This window comes from Rhynchophorus ferrugineus, unplaced genomic scaffold, assembly GCF_030347505.1.
Source record: "Rhynchophorus ferrugineus isolate W39M unplaced genomic scaffold, kcgeb_rfMv2 rfM6, whole genome shotgun sequence".
Taxonomy (NCBI): Eukaryota; Metazoa; Arthropoda; class Insecta; order Coleoptera; family Curculionidae; genus Rhynchophorus; species Rhynchophorus ferrugineus.
This window is the reverse complement of record NW_027472585.1, coordinates 6406449-6429986: the sequence shown is the minus strand read 5'-3', so window position 1 is coordinate 6429986 and position 23538 is coordinate 6406449. Positions and strand designations below refer to the sequence as shown.

Genomic DNA, 23538 nt, shown 5'->3' with positions numbered 1-23538 from the left:
TGCTACGGCCGACCGAATGGGAGTTAAGTTTACCTGTTGGCGACGTTGTCGGATGTGTTCGATTTTCCGAATACATTGTGAAATATAGTTTGTTGTTTCTAGTCTACACGATTCTATTATTAGGCCAGTAGAAGGTCATATGTCAAAATTAGTGCCACTAGACCTGTTGCTTTACCAATGCTTTGTTCGATGATGCAAATATAATTTATTGATGTTGCACTTTTTATACCAATTTTAATGGGATATTAATGATTACGATAATTATAGAAAAGGGAATGTATTTATTTGATATATGAATAAGATTGATTGAAAATAATAAAATACTGAGATTGTGATTAATTTTACGGTATTTTGGTTGTCTGGAGAAAATTGAGGATTAGTAATCAAATGAAATTGTTGAACATATTGGAAAGATAAAGGAATAAAGTTGTTAATTATATTTATAAAATACTAATAGTTATTTCCCAAAATACCGCTTTTATAATATCTGCATTTTGTAGCTTTATGGTGTTATTTTGGCCTCTCGGGTACATTGTCGGTCAGTATTTGATCATGTTCTGTGACCACTGTCTCTGACTTATTTGGGATTTGGGAAAACTTTTAAATTTACCATTGACCAAAAAGCAGAGTATATCAGATTAAAAAAATATATTGGTTGATCGTTTGTGTCACAGCTCCTTTAAACTGATTACAATCTGATTTCTCGTGTAGTTTGATGAGTAAACTCATTAATTCGGCTTGTGTTCTAGTTACTTAACACTAAAGTTGACATGTAGCACAATCCGCAAATATTCTGCTTTACACTAATGCTATTAGTTAGTTGGTTGGTGCATTCTGGAAACACTGGATTAGTTGGAAGTTGCGCTTGTGTCTGACCCAACCCCTGAGTTGAATGTTCCGTAGTTAAAGTTAAAGTTGAACTGTGTTTCAAGATTTGCTTATATAGGAGCAGTTTGTTATAGGTAAACAATTTGGAATTTTTTCCAAATAGACAAATAGACATCACTGAATGACAGTGTACTTGGCCCAAATATATTAAATTCAATTATATCGTCTTCCATGATGGTTTGGTTTTGTTTTTATCGTATTTAGCCTTTGAAACTCACTTTCGGCAGCTTGGTTCGCTTAAGTCAGCGTTTCGCATAATAAAATAAGTTAGATAAAACTTACTCGATAATAAGGTTCATATGGTTTAACATTAACAATAACATTTATGTTTATGTTATTGACAGACGTTCGACCTTATGACCTAAAGACATAGAGAAATACAGATTTCACTTTACAGAAAATTTTGACGAAATGTTTCGCGACGTCCAATATCTAGATGTCGCTACTTTTAACTTATTACTTGCTTTAATCGCTATAAGCCTCGACGGGATCTGATTGGCTCACTTCGTTTCTATGGTACGTTTTTTGTTTATTTATTTTGAGTGCCATTTTTAGTATGGCTGCATAAAGAATAGTTTTTTTGTTTTGGCCTAAAAACCAGGCGGTGGAATGCATGACGCAAACCTGCTCGCGGAGACTTGCCCTGGAGTGACAAGTTGGACCGGGTTATGTGGGACTGCCTCTGGGCTTACCGATACACTAAACCGAAACCGCCTCACAGTTGACCCCTGTGGATCGCTACTGCTATTGCATTAAATTTGGGGATATGGCACCCGCTGATCGGGCAGCCGTTATTGGGCACGAGGGCCCGGCGATTTTATTGATTCGCGAACCTGAGTTAACACACGACTGGATACTGTTGTATGGGGACAAAAGTTATGACTGTAGCGACGGATGAGGCCGTTTCAGCCTGGAAAAGGGGGGGAGCTTAGCGGTGACGCGGTGCTAAGCTCTCAGCATGTCGACCAGCTCGCGAACAAACGCATTTTCAGAAGAACTTGAGCTGAGTTGTTGTTCGTGGAATAAGTGCTTGATTTCTGGAGTGTCAGTTTCCCTATGAATTTGATTATTTATGACAAACCATGGAGCGTTTAATATTCTCCTGAGGAGCTTATTTTGCAAAACTTGAAGCCATTTGACCTGGTTGGATGTAACAAACTTGTAGACAAAACAGATGTAATGCAAAATAGATGTAACAAAAGTAGACATTAGATCCGTAGAGAAGTACGGACCGAATTAACATCTTGTAAAATAAGCATTTGATGGAGATGGGAAGTCTGCTAGAAGGGCAGATCAGAGAAGATAGCAGGTTTGCTATCCCCGAATCTTTTTGGATTGCTTTCTGGATTTTGGAATGCCAACCGAACCGCCGGTCGAAGTGGAGACCTAGGTATGTGACGTTATCCAGCCATGGAATTATTAATACACGAGGAATTTTGGTGTAAAATTTATTGCCCAAGTAAGAACAAATTTGTTAAAGTGTCATCAATTTAATAACTACTTTGAGGGGTCCATTAAACTAAAGAAAGAAAAGTATAATTATCCAAATAAACTAATTTATTTATTAAAAATGTATTACGGCTTAACCAAGATACTTTTATTGGATCTAGCTCATAGATTCAGGAACATACATCCTCTGCTAGTGTATTTTAGAAATCATTTGAAGCGCTCGACATAAGTTAATTTTTTTCATCTCATTTGCCTTTAGGAAATTGTGAAGAGGATGAACATGAGGGCTCTGTAAATAATTTAGATTCTATACTAAATACTAACCGGGGATGATTCTATAACTTCAATTCCAGAAAAATGAAAGGAACTAAACAAATATAGAAACGGATATATATATATATTTATAATTATTTTATAATTTATATAATTTATTAATACTTATAAATATTATATTTATTTCATTAGTTGAATTAATTAATTTATTTCAGAAACTAAATTGTTTTTTTTTTAATCTTATTGGTCAATTAAACGTGACGTCAGGGATGTCAATGATGGGATCCAACCAATCGAGGGATGAATCAATCGAGTGTCTTCATAGCAAAATGTTTTTTACAGGTGCCTATAATGTAGATTTGAATTGGTTAATCAAATTACTTGAATAGCCGATATTACCCCATCTGGATGTTGGGCAAAGCAAAAATTTTCGCCAGAGGTCTTGAGTTGAGTCTCTATTACTCTATGCATAAAGATCTTTAACTCAGACAATTTTACACAGTTATTTATATACCTAATATTTAGATTTATATTAATTATTAATTATTTATTACTTACATTTTTCTTAAAACATTTAACAATATTTAATACAACAGAATCATCATTTATTTTAACCAAGCGACTCTTTGGTTAGTGTTGATTTTGATAAACTATCGAAGGCGAAAAGATCAGAAAATATTATTTGGTTATCAAACTCATAAATGCAAATCGGTAGACAGTAGAGTTAATTTATTGGTGACTTCGAGATTAGGTCTAACCGCGTGACTTTTTATGATATCTACTGCCAAAACATTTTTATATGCAAGAGCATCGACCGATTTTTTTCTAAACTTGTTCTGCAAACCAATTTTGATTTTGGTCCAAGGATGTTTTTTTTTAACAAAAGCGTCGGCCTGTTTTCTATTTACAGGATTTTATTGAAAGTATTTTATTATTTTTGTACTGTATATAATTGGCGACCTATAAATGTTATTCGTAAATTTATTTTTTTTATGGCCAGGTTAATTTACAATTTAGAGCTTTATAACCTAATTTTTGGATAATATTTTATGCACAAACTCCTTCCAACTATATAGTTTAGGTTTTTTTATTTTGTTTCTTCTCTTTGTGTCTGTGCACAATAAAGTTTTAACAATAAGATATGGATACATTTATTCTACAGATAGTTCCTGTTTGAGACGGTAGCTTTGTAGTGCAGTGCTTATAGTGGTGCACATAATAGATTATTATCAGTCAGATTATTTCAAATTAATTGTATCCAAACATAGATGAGAAAATGCCTAATTGATCACGTAGTATCAATATTTATATTTATTAAGTTGGTATTTGAATATTGAATAGTAATTATTCTTTACCCTTACATTAACCGCAAGTGAAGTTTGAACCGTTAGTTTTACCATTTATGACTTTTTATTCAATACCTTAATAAAATTACCTTTGAATGTGATAAATATAGCTCGTTGCCCTCGTCTATGTAGAGTTATTAGAAGCAACCGATTTTTTGTTGGCCATCAATTAAAAGGGTCAAGATCACGTACACAACATTGAACTACCGTACATTCTGAACTAATTTGTCTTGTTCGGCTTTAACTCTTTTGGAATGTTGGCTACAATATTTTTTTCGGTTATTATCAGCTCTTTATTTTTAGATAAAGTGAAGTTTTTTCGAAAAATTTATTATCTCATCGATCCAAATTATTTCAAATTTGATTTCAACTTTTTACCGATTCAGTAACACATTTTTATAAGTGTATAAAAATGAGGTTGATCAATTGACGCCATTGTAAATAAGTAATTCGATACGGGATCTTTGGAAGATCAATAAACTGTCATTTTAACCTTCCCTTGAAAAATATTTTATATATTTGTTTTTTTAGATACTGATCTTAATAGCATCAAGGCTTATTTGTATGAAAAATTCGCTTGAAATAACTGACACCAAACGTCAATCTAATTTATATAAGGACTCCAAATTATTTTAAAGGACTTTTTGAAAGTTTACGTAAAAATTGCTTTTGTCATAACAAAAATTAGATGTTTTTTGAACTTTCCCAAAATTTTCGAACGTATTTAGTAAAATAGCTCTGTAAAATCTTCTGTTATCCCACTTTCATTTTCTTCTAATTTCTTCCAGCTGACGAAAGAATTATTTGTTTTATAATAATTTATAATAATAGTGTGCTCTAAAAGATACAGAAGGATATTGTAACAAAGTTCTTGTTTTTATGTTACAATTGAGAGTATTCTTGTTTTAGACGACAATCAAAAGTCAAAAATAAAATTAATAAAAAAATAAACAGTTTAAAACTGTCATCGAATCGATTTATTAATAATATCAGGTTTTGGCGACTGTTAAACCAATGTATGCAATGAAAGTCCATATATTTAAAAATTAAGATAAACTGTTATTTATTAGCATCATTTGTCTTTATTTTAATTACTTAAAAGCACTATTTTATCTTTTGAACAGTCCGGTATATGTTAGTAGGAATATTTTGTTCTTCACTCGCTTTGCCTTAATTGTTTAAATAATATGTGTTTTAAATTGATTCACGCTTCTTTTTTATATTTTCAATTAATTCAGTGCAGTTTTGAGTAGATTTCACATGAAGAGATTTAGAGTTACAGATTATGTACATAAATTATCGTTGTCACAATTGATATTCAATGGTAAATATTTGCTTTGAAGCTCTAAATATGTCTAAAGCTCTTGACTTAGTTACAACTTTCGATTTTAAGTGCAGAAATAGGGAAATCAGTCTCATATTTCTAATTTTTTTACTGTTTAGAATTTTAACAAACATTTTTAAAGATATTTTATTTGTCTGGTATAAATTAATCTATATATATATATATATATATATATATATATATATATATATATTGATTGATATAATAATCAATATATCGAAATTTTTAAAAAATATTGAAAACGATATATGGATATTTTTTAAATTCGCCGGCCGAAACCCCTGGTTGAGCTGTTAAAAGTTTAAGAAAATCAAATATCCGTGATTAAATGTATATAATTGAAAACTTTTTTTGTGTCGTAATTACTATTATTGTACTACTTACTATCGTTACTGTTGTAGTCAAATACCTTTGTATCTGTAACTTCAATTATAATAATAAAATGTTGCAGTAGGTGTGTCATCGATACAATTTTGGTTTATAGCAAACTAGCGACCCGCCCCGGCTTCGCACGGGTGCAATGCTGATACTAAATTAAATACACTACAGAAAAAATATGAACGTTGTATATAAAAACATAGCGGCCCGCTCCGACTTTGCACGGGCATAAAATATATATGCCTATGTCACTCAATGAAAACATGATTAAAATCGATCCAGTATTTTTGGTTCATTCATTACTGCCCTTGGCCTGCACGCATTTGGAGTAAAACAATTCCTCTTCCCCTATACTTACTATGAAGATTTCCTGCTATCTTTGGAATATCTAAATTCATACAATTTTTATTACATTACACATTTTTAAACGCAAATTTTAAATTTGTAATATCTCCGAAAATATTTGTTTAATTTACATGCTGTAAGGAACCATATTGATCTATATTAGTTGCACACTGTATTTAAGGTACGTAATTCGATAAGGATTAATGCCGTATTGCTTAAAATAGCTTCGTAAATAAGCCATTTTCTCACGTAAAAAGTAAACAATAAAAATGGTTAATGTGGGTTATCCCTAAAAGATAAACATATACCATCGCGTACTTTTTTGTAGACCTTTTTATGGTGTACAATACTGTAGTACATTAATTTGATCTAACTCGTAGGGTTAGGCAGCGTTTTTGCTAATTGCTAAATAAGCCTAAAAAAATAGGTTAATTTACGACATCACGTTAGAAACCTCTAAAATTAGCAATGTTGCCTTAGTATATTATGCATGTATTATACATATAAACCTTCCTCTTGAATCACTCTATCTATTGAAAAAAACCGCATCAAAATCCGTTGCGTAGTTTTAAAGATTTAAGCGCACATAGGGATATAGGGACAGAAAAGGCGACTTTGTTTTATACTATGTAGTGATATAGGGCACGATTTCAATAATACTATGCTTACAGTTCTCAAGTGGCATTGTGCTGTGTGATTATTGGGTACTATGAGTATATAGATTTCTTACCTGCATTTATTAATTTTATTACAAAATGTTATACTGAGAATACTTTTACTTAAAGTTTTTCAATGTTTTACCAGACTCAAATAATAGTTCTCGTTGACAGACTACCTCAATTAATGGAATTAATAAATAACATACAACAATACGTCTTCTATACCCCACCATACACTAAAACAATATTGTCTTTAAATTACTGCATTATATTCAGACATTCCATATATACACATTAGTAATTCATAGTTCCAATAAACGTCGAATCCTATAACTCAGTTATCACTGCTTTGTATTTGCTATGATGAAGCAATCAAAATGAGAAGCTTAAGATAATCTGTGTAGAATTTTATCCAGTAACATGATCCTGAATCAAAAAAAGCGGGTAATGACTGTTGCGAACCCAGCTCTTCGATTCCAAAATGAACTGGCGTTCAGAAACTGGCCAAAATTAACTTTTCTTGGGATGCCAAAGGGATTTTATTTGTTACATTATCAAACCCTACTAAAAAAAGTATAAACCAATAAACTCAGATTTTCATAAACTGTTAAAGAGGTTGATAAAAAATAAAAGTTCTAATTTACGAAAATAAATATTTCCTACCAAGAAAACTATCCCGCTCGCGTGGTGACAGTAGTAGTAGTGAGAGAATTATAGTAGTACTGTATCAACATGCAATTTGACTTCTGACCCTCCTAATACTTTAAAAAATACATTTTCTGCCAAAGTTTAAAGTTGTAAGAAACTAAATTTGTTTTTGCATTTCCACAATAAAATTATATAAAAACTCTATTAAACTGTACTGTACATTGTACGTTATTGTATAACGTGGGGCAAAAGCAAAGCAATGTTTTGTTATCATAAAAAGTTTATTTGATCTTTACGTTTTCTTTTCATTATGATTGAAAAATTTTATCAGGTAAATGGTGACCGCGATTTGTTACCTAACTTTCTTCTCTTTTTAATGCATTTTTCATGGCATCCTACAAAATCTGAAGGTGATTTTTTTCAGTTTCGTGACGAATATTGTCTTTAAGATTTTGAATCGTTTAGTCCTTGATTTTCCATTTCAGGCAGAAGAAAATTTCGAATCATGTCTTGATATTGTTCAGCAGTAATAGTAACTGCAACACTTTGATGACCAATGATGTTTCCAGCATGAATACAACACCATACATTTGTTTTAAGTGGATGCAATGAGGTTTCATAAATTACTTGAGGATTTTGTGTTCCCCAAAAATAGGCACGTAATTGATAAATTGTGGTTTTGTTCACCAATGGATGATTAGGATATTTTTGACGCTATTTCTGCTGAGTGGCAATAATGGAACAATTATTTTCAATAAATATTGTCACAATTTCTGCTCGTTCTTGTGGCGGATACTTATCCATAATAAAATTTGGACGTCTACACAGCACAATGGTTAAAGTTAAACTGAGCTAAACGTCGCATAACCAAAATAGCGCGCAATTGCAGCCGCCTACAATCAGACTGTTAGGCAAAATGTTAAATATGTTCATTAAAAAGTAAAAATGATAGTCAACAACATTCACAAATATACTAGAGTTTAGAAAGTACAGATTCTTAGCACAAAATATGTTATTACCAATTTCACGTTATGGCGAAATAATATATCTAAGCATTTATCTCGATGGTACGTTATATTGATAACATCGCATTAGATAAAATATAAATCAGACGCAAATCAAAAACTAACGGAATATCAATGAATTATAACGCCTATTTGGACTTACAGAGTTCAAATATAAGGTTGCACTAACACAGCAAACTGACTAGTAATCAATCGCTTAAGTTATTCGATTAATTACCAATGCTTACCGCTATGTAACCAATGTAGAACAGCACGATAACATCGAGCCCAGTGTTACTCCTAATTTTAATTAAAGTAGTCTAACTTAAATTCAATTTTACATTTAATTTGTTTTGCCTTATATTGATGCATGTTTAATAGAACAATAATAATAAATTAATGTATAAATTAAGATTGTATTAAACAAAATTAATATAATATGTTAGTATTATTTTAGAAGCAGATTAGAGGACAGTAACCTAGCATATGAAATAATTAATACTAATTAATTAATACTAATAAAAACTTAAACCATTATTGTACATACAACAAAAAATCCTTAAATTAAACTTGACATACAATAGTAAGCATACATTACATAAATAATATTTACTTACAACCATTCCATTATCAACTAATTTCTCTGCAATAGCTACACCAATCCCAACACTTGCTCCAGTAACCACTGCTATTTTTCCTATCCACTTCTGCATGGAGAGAACCATTTTCTTTCATCAATTTCACAATATGATATATTATATAGCTACGAATCTAAGTAAAAAGTCGACAATGTCAAATATAATTACCATTAATTAATCTATTTATGTCATTATCACTAATAATTACTTTCTTATCAAATTTTTTTTCTAAATAAATACATAATTTACTAATTTAAAAGTTACTGCAAAGAAAATACATAATAAAAATAATGACATTAAAATTCGAAGGAAAAAAAAAATTGGCCCATGGGGGGATCGAACCCGCGACCTTCGCGTTATTAGCACGACGCTCTAACCAACTGAGCTAATGGGCCGATGTATAATGTTCGTTATAACAGCTACATACTATACTAATAATATATATTTAAATCAATATGTAATATTTTATTATTATACTTAAAGAACAACTGAAATAAAACAAATAATCGAAAGCACCGACCTATAAATATTGCGGTTGTGATAAATAAATATCGGCGGTCGCTTTCAAAAATAAACTTAATCTTAAGAAAGTGCTGGCACAGTTTCAAAATCCGCCACAGTCAAATATTTGGGCCGTGACTCAAAAGAGGTGAACGGGAAAAATAAATAAATGAATAATGTTGAGTGTTCATTTGGATCAAAACATTTGGCGACGTATTAACCAATCTAGCCGTGTTGGATATTTTATTGATTCACCAGACGCTAATGTGAATCGATAGATTTATTTTGGTGGTGCTTATAGTTCATCTACAGCAAACAGTTTATTTGTTAGTCAGACTGTTTGACGTATGATCACGGCTATAAACATTTTTAATCTTTTAATATTTGTAGATATGTCGTTCTCCACATTCAATGCACATAAGGGAATAGAATAAATGATTGTAATAAACAATCACAAAAAACGTATTTATAATAATAATATAATATAGATAGATTATTAAAAATACGTTTATTTTCAAATAAAATGTGGGATTGCTAAGATTTTACCAGAAATAAAAACACAATATTTCAAAATTCGGCATGTTAAGTTAAATAGCAATCAGAAGCACTACAGCCGGCTTGGTTGGCACAGTGGTAAGAGCGACAGGACGGTCCACTTAATGTTTCGATGGTTCTTCGAGTTCTAGTCCTGCTGGGATATGGTCGTGAATTTATATTTGTGATTATATAATATCTATGATTGTCCTAAGCAAGAGTGTAAAATCCGACAAGGAAAATGATCCCAGTTACGCCAGTAACCAGGCTGGGTAAGACCGGATGTATTCTGGGATGGTTTCTAAATTGGTCACTCGGAAGTCGGTAGACTTAAAGTCGAAGACCCTGTTTCGGAGCCCACGATAAACTGTAGGTCCAATCCATATAAACCCTTGATTGGTAAAAGAAGACTTTAAAATATATTTGAAAAAAAGAAACTCTACGGAATATTGACATCAGTTACCATTTCCTAACTATCAGCGCTTCTATATTATTTGGATTATTTATCTCGTATTTTTCGGTTGATTTAGTGCAACCAACAGAAAGAAAAGATAAGTAAAAGAAATTAAACTGAGATTTGTTAAGACAAATAACGTAAATTTGCCCACAATCGATTCGTTGATAGTAACTGTGCTGTGTGACTGTAACTGAAAAAATAATTTAAAAAGAATTCTATAACTTCTATAGAATTAAAGTGAGTGAATATACCAGACAAACTAACCATGAAATGTAGTAAAACATTGAAAAACTTTAAGTAAAAGTATTCTCAGTATAACATTTTGTAATAAAATTAATAAATGCAGGTAAGAAATCTATATACTCATAGTACCCAATAATCACACAGCACAATGCCACTTGAGAACTGTAAGCATAGTATTATTGAAATCGTGCCCTATATCACTACATAGTATAAAACAAAGTCGCCTTTTCTGTCCCTATATCCCTATGTGCGCTTAAATCTTTAAAACTACGCAACGGATTTTGATGCGGTTTTTTTCAATAGATAGAGTGATTCAAGAGGAAGGTTTATATGTATAATACATGCATAATATACTAAGGCAACATTGCTAATTTTAGAGGTTTCTAACGTGATGTCGTAAATTAACCTATTTTTTTAGGCTTATTTAGCAATTAGCAAAAACGCTGCCTAACCCTACGAGTTAGATCAAATTAATGTACTACAGTATTGTACACCATAAAAAGGTCTACAAAAAAGTCCGCGATGGTATATGTTTATCTTTTAGGGATAACCCACATTAACCATTTTTATTGTTTACTTTTTACGTGAGAAAATGGCTTATTTACGAAGCTATTTTAAGCAATACGGCATTAATCCTTATCGAATTACGTACCTTAAATACAGTGTGCAACTAATATAGATCAATATGGTTCCTTACAGCATGTAAATTAAACAAATATTTTCGGAGATATTACAAATTTAAAATTTGCGTTTAAAAATGTGTAATGTAATAAAAATTGTATGAATTTAGATATTCCAAAGATAGCAGGAAATCTTCATAGTAAGTATAGGGGAAGAGGAATTGTTTTACTCCAAATGCGTGCAGGCCAAGGGCAGTAATGAATGAACCAAAAATACTGGATCGATTTTAATCATGTTTTCATTGAGTGACATAGGCATATATATTTTATGCCCGTGCAAAGTCGGAGCGGGCCGCTATGTTTTTATATACAACGTTCATATTTTTTCTGTAGTGTATTTAATTTAGTATCAGCATTGCACCCGTGCGAAGCCGGGGCGGGTCGCTAGTTTGCTATAAACCAAAATTGTATCGATGACACACCTACTGCAACATTTTATTATTATAATTGAAGTTACAGATACAAAGGTATTTGACTACAACAGTAACGATAGTAAGTAGTACAATAATAGTAATTACGACACAAAAAAAGTTTTCAATTATATACATTTAATCACGGATATTTGATTTTCTTAAACTTTTAACAGCTCAACCAGGGGTTTCGGCCGGCGAATTTAAAAAATATCCATATATCGTTTTCAATATTTTTTAAAAATTTCGATATATTGATTATTATATCAATCAATATATATATATATATATATATATATATATATATATATATATATATATATATATATTGATTGATATAATAATCAATATATCGAAATTTTTAAAAAATATTGAAAACGATATATGGATATTTTTTAAATTCGCCGGCCGAAACCCCTGGTTGAGCTGTTAAAAGTTTAAGAAAATCAAATATCCGTGATTAAATGTATATAATTGAAAACTTTTTTTGTGTCGTAATTACTATTATTGTACTACTTACTATCGTTACTGTTGTAGTCAAATACCTTTGTATCTGTAACTTCAATTATAATAATAAAATGTTGCAGTAGGTGTGTCATCGATACAATTTTGGTTTATAGCAAACTAGCGACCCGCCCCGGCTTCGCACGGGTGCAATGCTGATACTAAATTAAATACACTACAGAAAAAATATGAACGTTGTATATAAAAACATAGCGGCCCGCTCCGACTTTGCACGGGCATAAAATATATATGCCTATGTCACTCAATGAAAACATGATTAAAATCGATCCAGTATTTTTGGTTCATTCATTACTGCCCTTGGCCTGCACGCATTTGGAGTAAAACAATTCCTCTTCCCCTATACTTACTATGAAGATTTCCTGCTATCTTTGGAATATCTAAATTCATACAATTTTTATTACATTACACATTTTTAAACGCAAATTTTAAATTTGTAATATCTCCGAAAATATTTGTTTAATTTACATGCTGTAAGGAACCATATTGATCTATATTAGTTGCACACTGTATTTAAGGTACGTAATTCGATAAGGATTAATGCCGTATTGCTTAAAATAGCTTCGTAAATAAGCCATTTTCTCACGTAAAAAGTAAACAATAAAAATGGTTAATGTGGGTTATCCCTAAAAGATAAACATATACCATCGCGTACTTTTTTGTAGACCTTTTTATGGTGTACAATACTGTAGTACATTAATTTGATCTAACTCGTAGGGTTAGGCAGCGTTTTTGCTAATTGCTAAATAAGCCTAAAAAAATAGGTTAATTTACGACATCACGTTAGAAACCTCTAAAATTAGCAATGTTGCCTTAGTATATTATGCATGTATTATACATATAAACCTTCCTCTTGAATCACTCTATCTATTGAAAAAAACCGCATCAAAATCCGTTGCGTAGTTTTAAAGATTTAAGCGCACATAGGGATATAGGGACAGAAAAGGCGACTTTGTTTTATACTATGTAGTGATATAGGGCACGATTTCAATAATACTATGCTTACAGTTCTCAAGTGGCATTGTGCTGTGTGATTATTGGGTACTATGAGTATATAGATTTCTTACCTGCATTTATTAATTTTATTACAAAATGTTATACTGAGAATACTTTTACTTAAAGTTTTTCAATGTTTTACTACATTTCATGGTTAGTTTGTCTGGTATATTCACTCACTTTAATTCTATAGAAGTTATAGTATTCTTTTTAAATTATTTTTTCAGTTACAGTCACACAGCACAGTTACTATCAACGAATCGATTGTGGGCAAATTTACGTTATTTGTCTTAACAAATCTCAGTTTAATTTCTTTTACTTATCTTTTCTTTCTGTTGGTTGCACTAAATCAACCGAAAAATACGAGATAAATAATCCAAATAATATAGAAGCGCTGATGGAAATGGTAACTGATGTCAATATTCCGTAGAGCTTCTTTTTTTCAAATATATTTTAAAGTCTTCTTTTACCAATCAAGGGTTTATATGGATTGGACCTACAGTTTATCGTGGGCTCCGAAACAGGGTCTTCGACTTTAAGTCTACCGACTTCCGAGTGACCAATTTAGAAACCATCCCAGAATACATCCGGTCTTACCCAGCCTGGTTACTGGCGTAACTGGGATCATTTTCCTTGTCGGATTTTACACTCTTGCTTAGGACAATCATAGATATTATATAATCACAAATATAAATTCACGACCATATCCCAGCAGGACTAGAACTCGAAGAACCATCGAAACATTAAGTGGACCGTCCTGTCGCTCTTACCACTGTGCCAACCAAGCCGGCTGTAGTGCTTCTGATTGCTATTTAACTTAACATGCCGAATTTTGAAATATTGTGTTTTTATTTCTGGTAAAATCTTAGCAATCCCACATTTTATTTGAAAATAAACGTATTTTTAATAATCTATCTATATTATATTATTATTATAAATACGTTTTTTGTGATTGTTTATTACAATCATTTATTCTATTCCCTTATGTGCATTGAATGTGGAGAACGACATATCTACAAATATTAAAAGATTAAAAATGTTTATAGCCATGATCATACGTCAAACAGTCTGACTAACAAATAAACTGTTTGCTGTAGATGAACTATAAGCACCACCAAAATAAATCTATCGATTCACATTAGCGTCTGGTGAATCAATAAAATATCCAACACGGCTAGATTGGTTAATACGTCGCCAAATGTTTTGATCCAAATGAACACTCAACATTATTCATTTATTTATTTTTCCCGTTCACCTCTTTTGAGTCACGGCCCAAATATTTGACTGTGGCGGATTTTGAAACTGTGCCAGCACTTTCTTAAGATTAAGTTTATTTTTGAAAGCGACCGCCGATATTTATTTATCACAACCGCAATATTTATAGGTCGGTGCTTTCGATTATTTGTTTTATTTCAGTTGTTCTTTAAGTATAATAATAAAATATTACATATTGATTTAAATATATATTATTAGTATAGTATGTAGCTGTTATAACGAACATTATACATCGGCCCATTAGCTCAGTTGGTTAGAGCGTCGTGCTAATAACGCGAAGGTCGCGGGTTCGATCCCCCCATGGGCCAAATACTCTTTTTCCTTCGAATTTTAATGTCGTTATTTTTATTATGTATTTTCTTTGCAGTAACTTTTAAATTAGTAAATTATGTATTTATTTAGAAAAAAAATTGATAAGAAAGTAATTATTAGTGATAATGACATAAATAGATTAATTAATGGTAATTATATTTGACATTGTCGACTTTTTACTTAGATTCGTAGCTATATAATATATCATATTGTGAAATTGATGAAAGAAAATGGTTCTCTCCATGCAGAAGTGGATAGGAAAAATAGCAGTGGTTACTGGAGCAAGTGTTGGGATTGGTGTAGCTATTGCAGAAAAATTAGTTGATAATGGAATGGTTGTAAGTAAATATTATTTATGTAATGTATGCTTACTTTTGTATGTCAAGTTTAGTTTAAGGATTTTTTGTTGTATGTACAATAATGGTTTAAGTTTTAATTAGTATTAATTAATTAGTATTAATTATTTCATATGCTAGGTTACTGTCTTATTTGCATCTGCTCAATATGTTTTATTGTATTCGAGAATATATCTGTTTCTAAAATAATACTAACATATTATATTAATTTTGTTTAATACAATCTTAATTTATAAATTAATTTATTATTATTGTTCTATTAAACATGCATCAATATAAGGCAAAACAAATTAAACGTAAAATTGAATTTAAATTAGACTACTTTAATTAAAATTAAGAGTAACACTGGGTTCGATGTTGTCGTGCTGTTCTACATTGGTTACATAGCGGTAAGCATTGGTAATTAATCGAATAACTTAAGCGATTGATTACTAGTCAGTTTGTTGTGTTAGTGCAACCTTATATTTGTACTCTGTAAGTCCAAATAGGCGTTATAATTCATTGATCTTCCGATAGTTTTTGGTTTGAGTCTGATTTGTTTTATCTAATGCGATGTTATCAATATAACGTACCATCGAGATAAATGCTTAGATATATTATTTCGCCATAACGTGAAATTGGTAATAACAGATTTTGTGCTAAGAATCTGTACTTTCTAAACTCTAGTATATTTGTGAATGTTGTTGACTATCATTTTTACTTTATAATGAACATATTTAACATTTTGCCTAACAGTCTGATTATAGGCGGTTACAATTGCGCGCTATTTTGGTTATGTGACTTTTAGCTCAGTTTAACTTTAACCATTGTGCTGTATATACGTCCAAATTTTATTATGGATAAGTATCCGCCACAAGAACGAGCAGAAATACTGACAATATTTATTGAAAATAATTGTTCCATTATTGCCACTCAGCAGAAATAGCGTTAAAAATATCCTAATCATCCAGTGGCTCACAAAACTACAATTTATCATTTACGTGTCTATTTTTGTAGTATTCATGCTGGAAACATCATTGGTCATCAAAGTGTTGCAGTTACTGTTACTGCTGAACAATATCAAGACATGATTCGAAATTTTCTTCTGCCTGAAATGGAAAATCAAGAACTAAACGATTCAAAATCTTAAAGGCAATATTAGTCACGAAACTGAAAAAATTCATCTTCAGATGTTGTAGGATGCCATGAAAAATGCATTAAAAAGAGAAGAAAGTTAGGTAGCAAATCGCGGTCACCATTTACCTGATAATATTTTTCAATCATAATGAAAAGAAAATATAAAGATCAAATAAATTTTTTATGACAACCAAACATTGCTTTGCTTTTGCCCCACGTTATACAATAACGTACAATGTACAGTACAGTTTAATAGAGTTTTTATATAATTTTATTGTGGAAATGCAAAAACAAATTTAGTTTCTTACAACTTTAAACTTTGGCAGAAAATGTATTTTTTAAAGTATTAGGAGGGTTAGAAGTCAAATTGCATGTTCATACAGTACTACTATAATTCTCTCACTACTACTACTGTCACCATGCGAGTAGGATAGTGTTTTTGATAGGAAATATTTGTTTTTGTAAATTAGAACATTTACTTTTTATCAACCTCTTTAACAGTTTATGAAAATCTGAGTTTATTGGTTTATACTTTTTTTAGTAGGGTTTGATAATGTAACAAATAAAATCCCTTTGGCATCCCAAGAAAAGTTAATTTTGGCCAGTTTCTGAACGCCAGTTCATTTTGGAATCGAAGAGTCATTACCCGCTTTTTTTGATTCAGGATCATGTTACTGGATAAAATTCTACACAGATTATCTTAAGCTTCTCATTTTGATTGCTTCATCATAGCAAATACAAAGCAGTGATATGTAAAACTGAGTTATAGGATTCGACGTTTATTGGAACTATGAATTACTAATGTGTATATATGGAATGTCTGAATATAATGCAGTAATTTAAAGACAATATTGTTTTAGTGTATGGTGGGGTATAGAAGACGTATTGTTGTATGTTATTTATTAATTCCATTAATTGAGGTAATCTGTCAACAAGAACTATTATTTGAGAGTTAGGCGGCTCTTATGTGAAACTATTCTTCTTAAAATGTTGGAATTATTGTTAAGGCATTTTGAAACTGAAAATACGAAGGAAAAAAGTAAGAAAGTTAAATGTTCGCCTGCATATAAAAGTTTGTTTCACCCTTTGATCTTTTTTGCGGCTGTATTACACATACACATCAATCTTATTTTAGGTTGTTGGTATTGCAAGGCGATTACATTTAATGGAGAAACACCGAGAACGTTGGAAAGACAAACCCGGTCAATTTCATCCCATCAAGTGTGACATTCGTCAGGAATCCGAAATTTCATCTACTTTCGAGTGGATAAGAATTAACTTAGGGATAGTAACTGTTCTAATTAACAATGCAGGAATAGTAGGAAAGACGAATTTAATGACTGGTAGTTTGGTACAAGAAAAAAATTCCTTCGCCATAATGTCATAAATATGTTTTAGGAGACGCTTCAATCTGGAAGGATATCTTCGATACAAACGTTTTGGGATTGTGTATAGCGACAAGAGAAGCCATAAAACAGATGTTAATACATGAAGTGAATGGTCATATTATTCATATAAACAGCATAGCAGGTATTAGAACTACTTCTGATAAAAAATAAAATTATCAGAAACATTCTAATACAGTATAAAATGACACAAATATTTATAGCAGGTGTAAAAATTTAAGATATTTGAAGGAAACAATGTGCTATCAGTATGTTATGTATATTTCATTAAATTGGGTATCAACAACATAACTTTCAAGTTACTTTTGTATTGTTCGAGCATGAGAAACATTGATTGCTTTTACATACATTACATACATGATAATGATAACTTAACTAACAAGATTTTAACGGCAGTAAAGTTGATATTCACAATTATTATTAAATTAATTAATTAAAAATTAAAAATAATGATTGAACTAAGCCATCATTGAATATCGTTACAAATAAAAATGGATAAGTTTATGTCAAGCGTTAATAAAAAACTATCAATCAATTAATTTTGTTCCCTTCTCTGATCGGAGCCATGACAATCACTTTTGATACAATAAGCCATTGTGTTGTCCATTTTCTGAACTGTTTGTTATTATATTTTTCTAAAGCTTTCTTGTTCTGCTGCTGAGACTATGGACGTATCTCACTGATCTATCTCTTGAGCTTCACGTGTTGTTTTCCTCCTTTCTCTCAGTGTCAATGCCAAATCGTTTGTATCTTGTGTCACCTTTGATACTTTATGCTATAATATATAATTTCCTGTTTTACTGTTCGTACGCTGAGATTTAGACACTATATTGAGCACGTTCCTTAAGGATGCTGCTTGCTGTGCCCCATAAATTATATTGGTATGACCAGATTGACTTGATGGGTTTTTGTATAGCATCATGGTGCTCTCATTGCTTAAATGGGAGTGACGACCTGCTAACCAATTCACACGCTTGGTCCAGATATAATTCTGCCAAGTTAATCTACTATCCAAGTAAAGGCTCAAGTATTTTGCATGTTTCTCTTCTGGGCATGAACAAGGCTTCTTTTCTCAGTTGGACTTCCATCATACCAGACTTTGTAAAGCTTGATAATTTATGTCAAAAAAAGGTAGTACGCTCCATTTTCCCGGCATACATTGATGACATCTACAGTGGTTGACAGTACAAACAGTACTACAGTACTTATTCGTTTCTTTCATGGCCCTTTCGGAATCCAAATTGGTTTACGTGCCCCTTGGTGGGAGGCTTATAGTTCTATACGAGGTTCTATTCTGTGGTGTTTTATATGGTTTGGGCACCATTACATTGACTTGAGTAATTCTCCATTATCCTGGGAAATATTCGATCTTAAGCAAGTATTGTGTTCCTTTGTGTGATAAAAGTTAAAGAGAGTTGCATCGACAAGATCGTAGCCTGGTGCTTTTTCTTTCTTGAGGGTCTTATTTCTTTCAGAAATTCAGAGAATGTTTAAAATACATTATTTTGATAGCCAGCAAAGGTAAAGGCTTTCTCCTTATTTTTTATTTTTATTTTTTAAATATTTTAAAGTCTCCTTTATAACAACGAGAATTTTTTTGGACTAGACCTATAGTTTAATGTGGGCTCCAAAACTCAGCCTGGTTACTGGCGTGACTGGGATGATTATTCCTTGTCGGATTTTCCAGTGTTGCCTAAAAGGATATTTGCAATTACAATTACAAACACAAAGTACATGTATGCTCCAGCACGATTCGAATCCGCGACTATCGCACCAGTAGGAGGGTCAATTCTTATTTAACTTGAAGTTATTTTATAACACGGAAACACTTCTAGCTACCCGTTGTATGTACTTGATATTGGTCTTTCTGATTTTTATTTTCTTTGAATAATGACGCATTTTCTGGCGCTTCACGTTATATGAGGGAATCAAATATTAAGCTGATTCGTAGAAAACCTAAATTTATGATTCTACAGACATAATCGGCATGGTGTCAAAAAACAAATGGAGAAAATGTCATTTTTTACAGTTGATTATTAATATTTCTATATATTTATAAACAAATCAACCGAACTAGCTTAAATGACCAATATTTAACTCTACATCTATATAATTTAGTTAGCAAATTAAGAAAAAAACAATTGAATCAACTCATGCATTGTTTTTAGGTTATATGATACCGTTTCATCCACAATCAAACGTTTATCCTGCATCGAAGCATGCCGTGACCGCACTGGTGGAGACGTTAAGACGGGAATTAAACGAGGCTAAATCTAAAATTAAAATTAGTGTATGTGCGGGGTAATTTTCTAATTTTCCAATCCGTTTTTATGACCGTAGATTATTATTTAGGATATCAGTCCAGGTCTGGTTAAAAGCGAAATCGCCAACGTTCTGGATAAGAACTCGTTTCTCGCCGGCGCGATCGACAATCCGAACAATCTGATGCCAGACGACATCGCCGATGCCGTGGAATATATATTGTCTACGCCGCCACATGTCCAAGTAAGTGTAATTTTATATATGCATATATAAATGATGGTACTTACAATAGATGTTGCCATATACAAGAGATGGACAAAATAATATGAACAGCATGACATGCACAATATCCATGACGCTATTTGCTTATAAAACAACTTTAATTCTTCGCAGAACAGATTCGTGTACTTTCCCACTGGTGGCTTTACACCCTGAATTGCAATGCTTGTGCCAGGAATACATGAACTAAGGCTATCTTTCAAGGCTAGGGGTATTTGCTCACTCTCAATCTTCCTTTTATGACCTTATAGCTTCAGCTGTGATATTTTTGTCTGAACTCTATTTAATTATACTAAAGAAGGCTTCGAGAAACTGCAGAATGATTGTCAAAGTACCGTTAATCTGTCTTCTTAACTTGATAATTAATTTGATATTCCCGTTAATTAAGTGAATTCAAAAAAGAACAGTCCCCAGACACCTAACGACTGCGCGAATTATGAAATATGGAGGTGTAAAACAACAAAAGCTTTTAGTTTACATCAAAGCTAGTTTATTTTGCGGAAAGCAGTATCGACTTGTTGAACGGTGATATAAAACGACACTGTAGATTTAAATCTATTCTAACTTAAACCAAACCTTTATCTCTAAAACTCTTACTCACCACATAATTCAATCTTAACTTAAACAACTTGCAATAATGCTTTAGACGATAAACTATAAGAGGTCAAAAATTAATTGAAGTAAAGAGAAAATTGATAATCTGACAGGGTCTGTGATATAAGTTCCGATCAGGTTTATTAACACGTATTACATTTCTCTTAGAAGTACATGTCCACCAGTCTATATCAATAATTGTCAATTCCTGCAAGCAGAGGAGGCTAAATATATTCGTATGCACCTAGATCGACACCTAAATTGGAAGAAGCACATCATACACGCCAAACGTAAACAATTTGAACTTAAACTCTACCAAATGTATTGGCTTATCGGGCACAAATTCAAGTTACCATTAAATAACAAGATATTATTATATAAATCTATACTCAAGCCTATTTGGTCATATGGAATCCAACAATGTGGAACCGCTGGCAAGTCTAATATATCCATCATACAACGGTTCCAAAATAAAGTATTGCGTTTGCCATTGTCGATGATCCGTACTATGTTTCAAATGAAGCGAAACAACGCGATATTCCTCTAAAACCAATGACGAGTGTAATTCAACGTGTTTGTGTAAAGTATTTCGAAAGAGGGTCAGTGCATCACAAAGTAGTCGCTAATCAGCTAAATATGCGAAGTGACAGTGAAGTGCGTAGACTAAAACACCATCCGATCTGATTATTGGACATATATAGACTTTAGAATAAACCTTAGAATGAGACTAATTAATTAAAATAGTATTTTATAAAAGACATCATTTAATGAAGTGATTTCCTACATACCATGTATATGTAATATGAACATAACAAATACTTATTGCCCTCTTGTCAGATTGTGGAACTACTAAGAGTAATAATAAAACGTAAGAGTAATGAAAAATCATCGTGATCAAAAATCCCTGTTTCATATCCTATAGGCTGGGATATGAATATAAACTGACAATAAATATGTGTAGTGCACTCCTTATGGAATCTTTTTACTAGTAACCTACTAAAAGAAACAAAATATTCAAGAATAAATGTAATATTTTCGGTACAAAATGGTGAATGCGCCGGTATATTTTAAATCTTTCTGGATCTTAATTTATTTTCAATTGAATTTAAAATAATAATTATAAATTAATAAATTCTCGTTAGTTACGATAACCAGAAGAAAAATGTTTTCAGCGGGTTGGAATTTGATTTATTTAACTAGGCTTGTTATCTTCTCCTCATTCCGTTATCTAACAAGCCGTCATGTCTGCGTTTTACGATCGGGATGATTAACTAATTTACTACTTATACAACCTTTGATTTTGTTTTCTCTTACAGATTCACGAATTGGTCATAAAACCCGTTAACGAGCACTGGTAATACCGTGCTGGACCTACCAGTACTTTTGTTAGTATTGTTAGATGTACTAAGTAAAATAAACGTTTTGGTTTTAAAATAGCTTTGTTATTTACAATGTTCAAACAGGCCCTACATCTGTATAAAACCGTTTCAAGATTATCTTATAACAATAATAAATCTCATTAACATTAGGATAGAGAAATTAACAGTTCAATTGAAAAGTCCCCGGCCTACAATAGTAAAACACATATATTTGGCAAAATTTTTTTTTATTCAACATAATTCCCTTCAAGGATGATACACTGATTATAGTGACCTTACAATTTTTCGATACCATTTTTGTACGTATATGTACGATTTGTCCTTTGGTTCAAAATAGACTTCAGTTTCGGCGATCAACTCTTCATTCGAATAACATTTCTTCCCAGCGAGCATTCTTTTGAGATCTGAGAACTGAAAATAGTCACTGGGGGCCAAATCTGGAGAATACGGTGTATGAGGAAGTAATTCGAAGCCCAATTCATGGACTTTTGCCATCGTTTTCACTGACTTGTAACACGGTGCATTGTATTGGTGAAGCAGCACTTTCTTTTTCTCGAAATGCCCCTGTTCTCCGGCGATTTCGTACTTCTAACGGTCCAATAACTGTATGTGAAGAAAACATTAAAAACATCCACAAAATCATTTTGAGTGACCGTCAATTCAAATTGAATGAAATAGCAGGCAATCTAAAGATATCAACTGAATGTGTACATCATATCATTCACGAATATTTGGGTATGAGAAAGTTTTGTGCAAAGTGGGTACCGCGCAAACTCACTTTTGATCAAAAACAACGACGAGTTGATGATTCGGGGCAGTGTTTGAAGATGATGAAGCGTAATAAACCCGGGTTCTTGCGTCGATATGTGACAATGGATGAAACATGGCTCTATCATTCCACTACGAAGTCCAATCGACAGTCATCCGAGTGGACTGCACACGATGAACCCGCTCCAAAGCGTGGGAAAACGCAACAGTCGGCTGGCAAGGCAAAAAAATATGTTTTACTATGGTAGGCCGGGGACTTTTCAATTGACCTGATATCTGATTGTAAACACAATAAAATCATACTTTTCTTTACTTATTCTGATACTCCTGTTACTCCCAGGCATTATTTCACTTTGCCTGTAATTTGCTTCTAAACAAGAATTGTAAAATTTTGAATTCCTTAATTCTCACCTGTCGTAGCAATTTCCTTCATTTTTTATTGTAAATTTAATCTTAATTAATTTCTCATCGCCTT

General features: G+C 31.9%; 1 protein-coding gene and 2 non-coding genes across 3 annotated transcripts; 2 read left to right on the top strand and 1 right to left on the bottom strand.

Moving 5' to 3' along the window:
- Nucleotides 1-9294: 9294 nt before the first annotated feature.
- Nucleotides 9295-9368, bottom strand: TRNAI-AAU (transfer RNA isoleucine (anticodon AAU)). The gene has a single exon. It is a non-coding gene; the product is annotated as a tRNA-Ile (tRNA).
- A 5457-nt stretch (nt 9369-14825) lies between these two features.
- On the top strand, nt 14826-14899 carry TRNAI-AAU (transfer RNA isoleucine (anticodon AAU)). Its single transcript has one exon. It is a non-coding gene; the product is annotated as a tRNA-Ile (tRNA).
- Nucleotides 14900-15083: 184 nt separating this feature from the next.
- LOC143198531 (farnesol dehydrogenase) lies at nt 15084-22350 on the top strand. Its single transcript, XM_076407815.1, has 6 exons — nt 15084-15241; nt 17511-17718; nt 17774-17905; nt 19950-20071; nt 20134-20286; nt 22233-22350. Exons 1-6 carry the CDS (start codon nt 15134-15136, stop codon nt 22272-22274), a joined length of 765 nt encoding a protein of 254 aa, XP_076263930.1. The 5' UTR covers nt 15084-15133; the 3' UTR covers nt 22275-22350.
- The last annotated feature ends 1188 nt before the right edge of the window (nt 22351-23538 follow it).

What these genes read in the sequence shown, in the direction of transcription:
- LOC143198531 (XM_076407815.1), top strand. Translation starts at nt 15,134, where the DNA reads ATGGTTCTCTCCATGCAGAAGTGGATAGGAAAAATAGCAGTGGTTACT. An exon ending in AAAGACGAATTTAATGACTG is followed by an intron (nt 17,719 to 17,773) that starts GTAGTTTGGTAC and finishes AATATGTTTTAG; the next exon opens with GAGACGCTTCAATCTGGAAG. An exon ending in AATCTAAAATTAAAATTAGT is followed by an intron (nt 20,072 to 20,133) that starts GTATGTGCGGGG and finishes ATTATTATTTAG; the next exon opens with GATATCAGTCCAGGTCTGGT.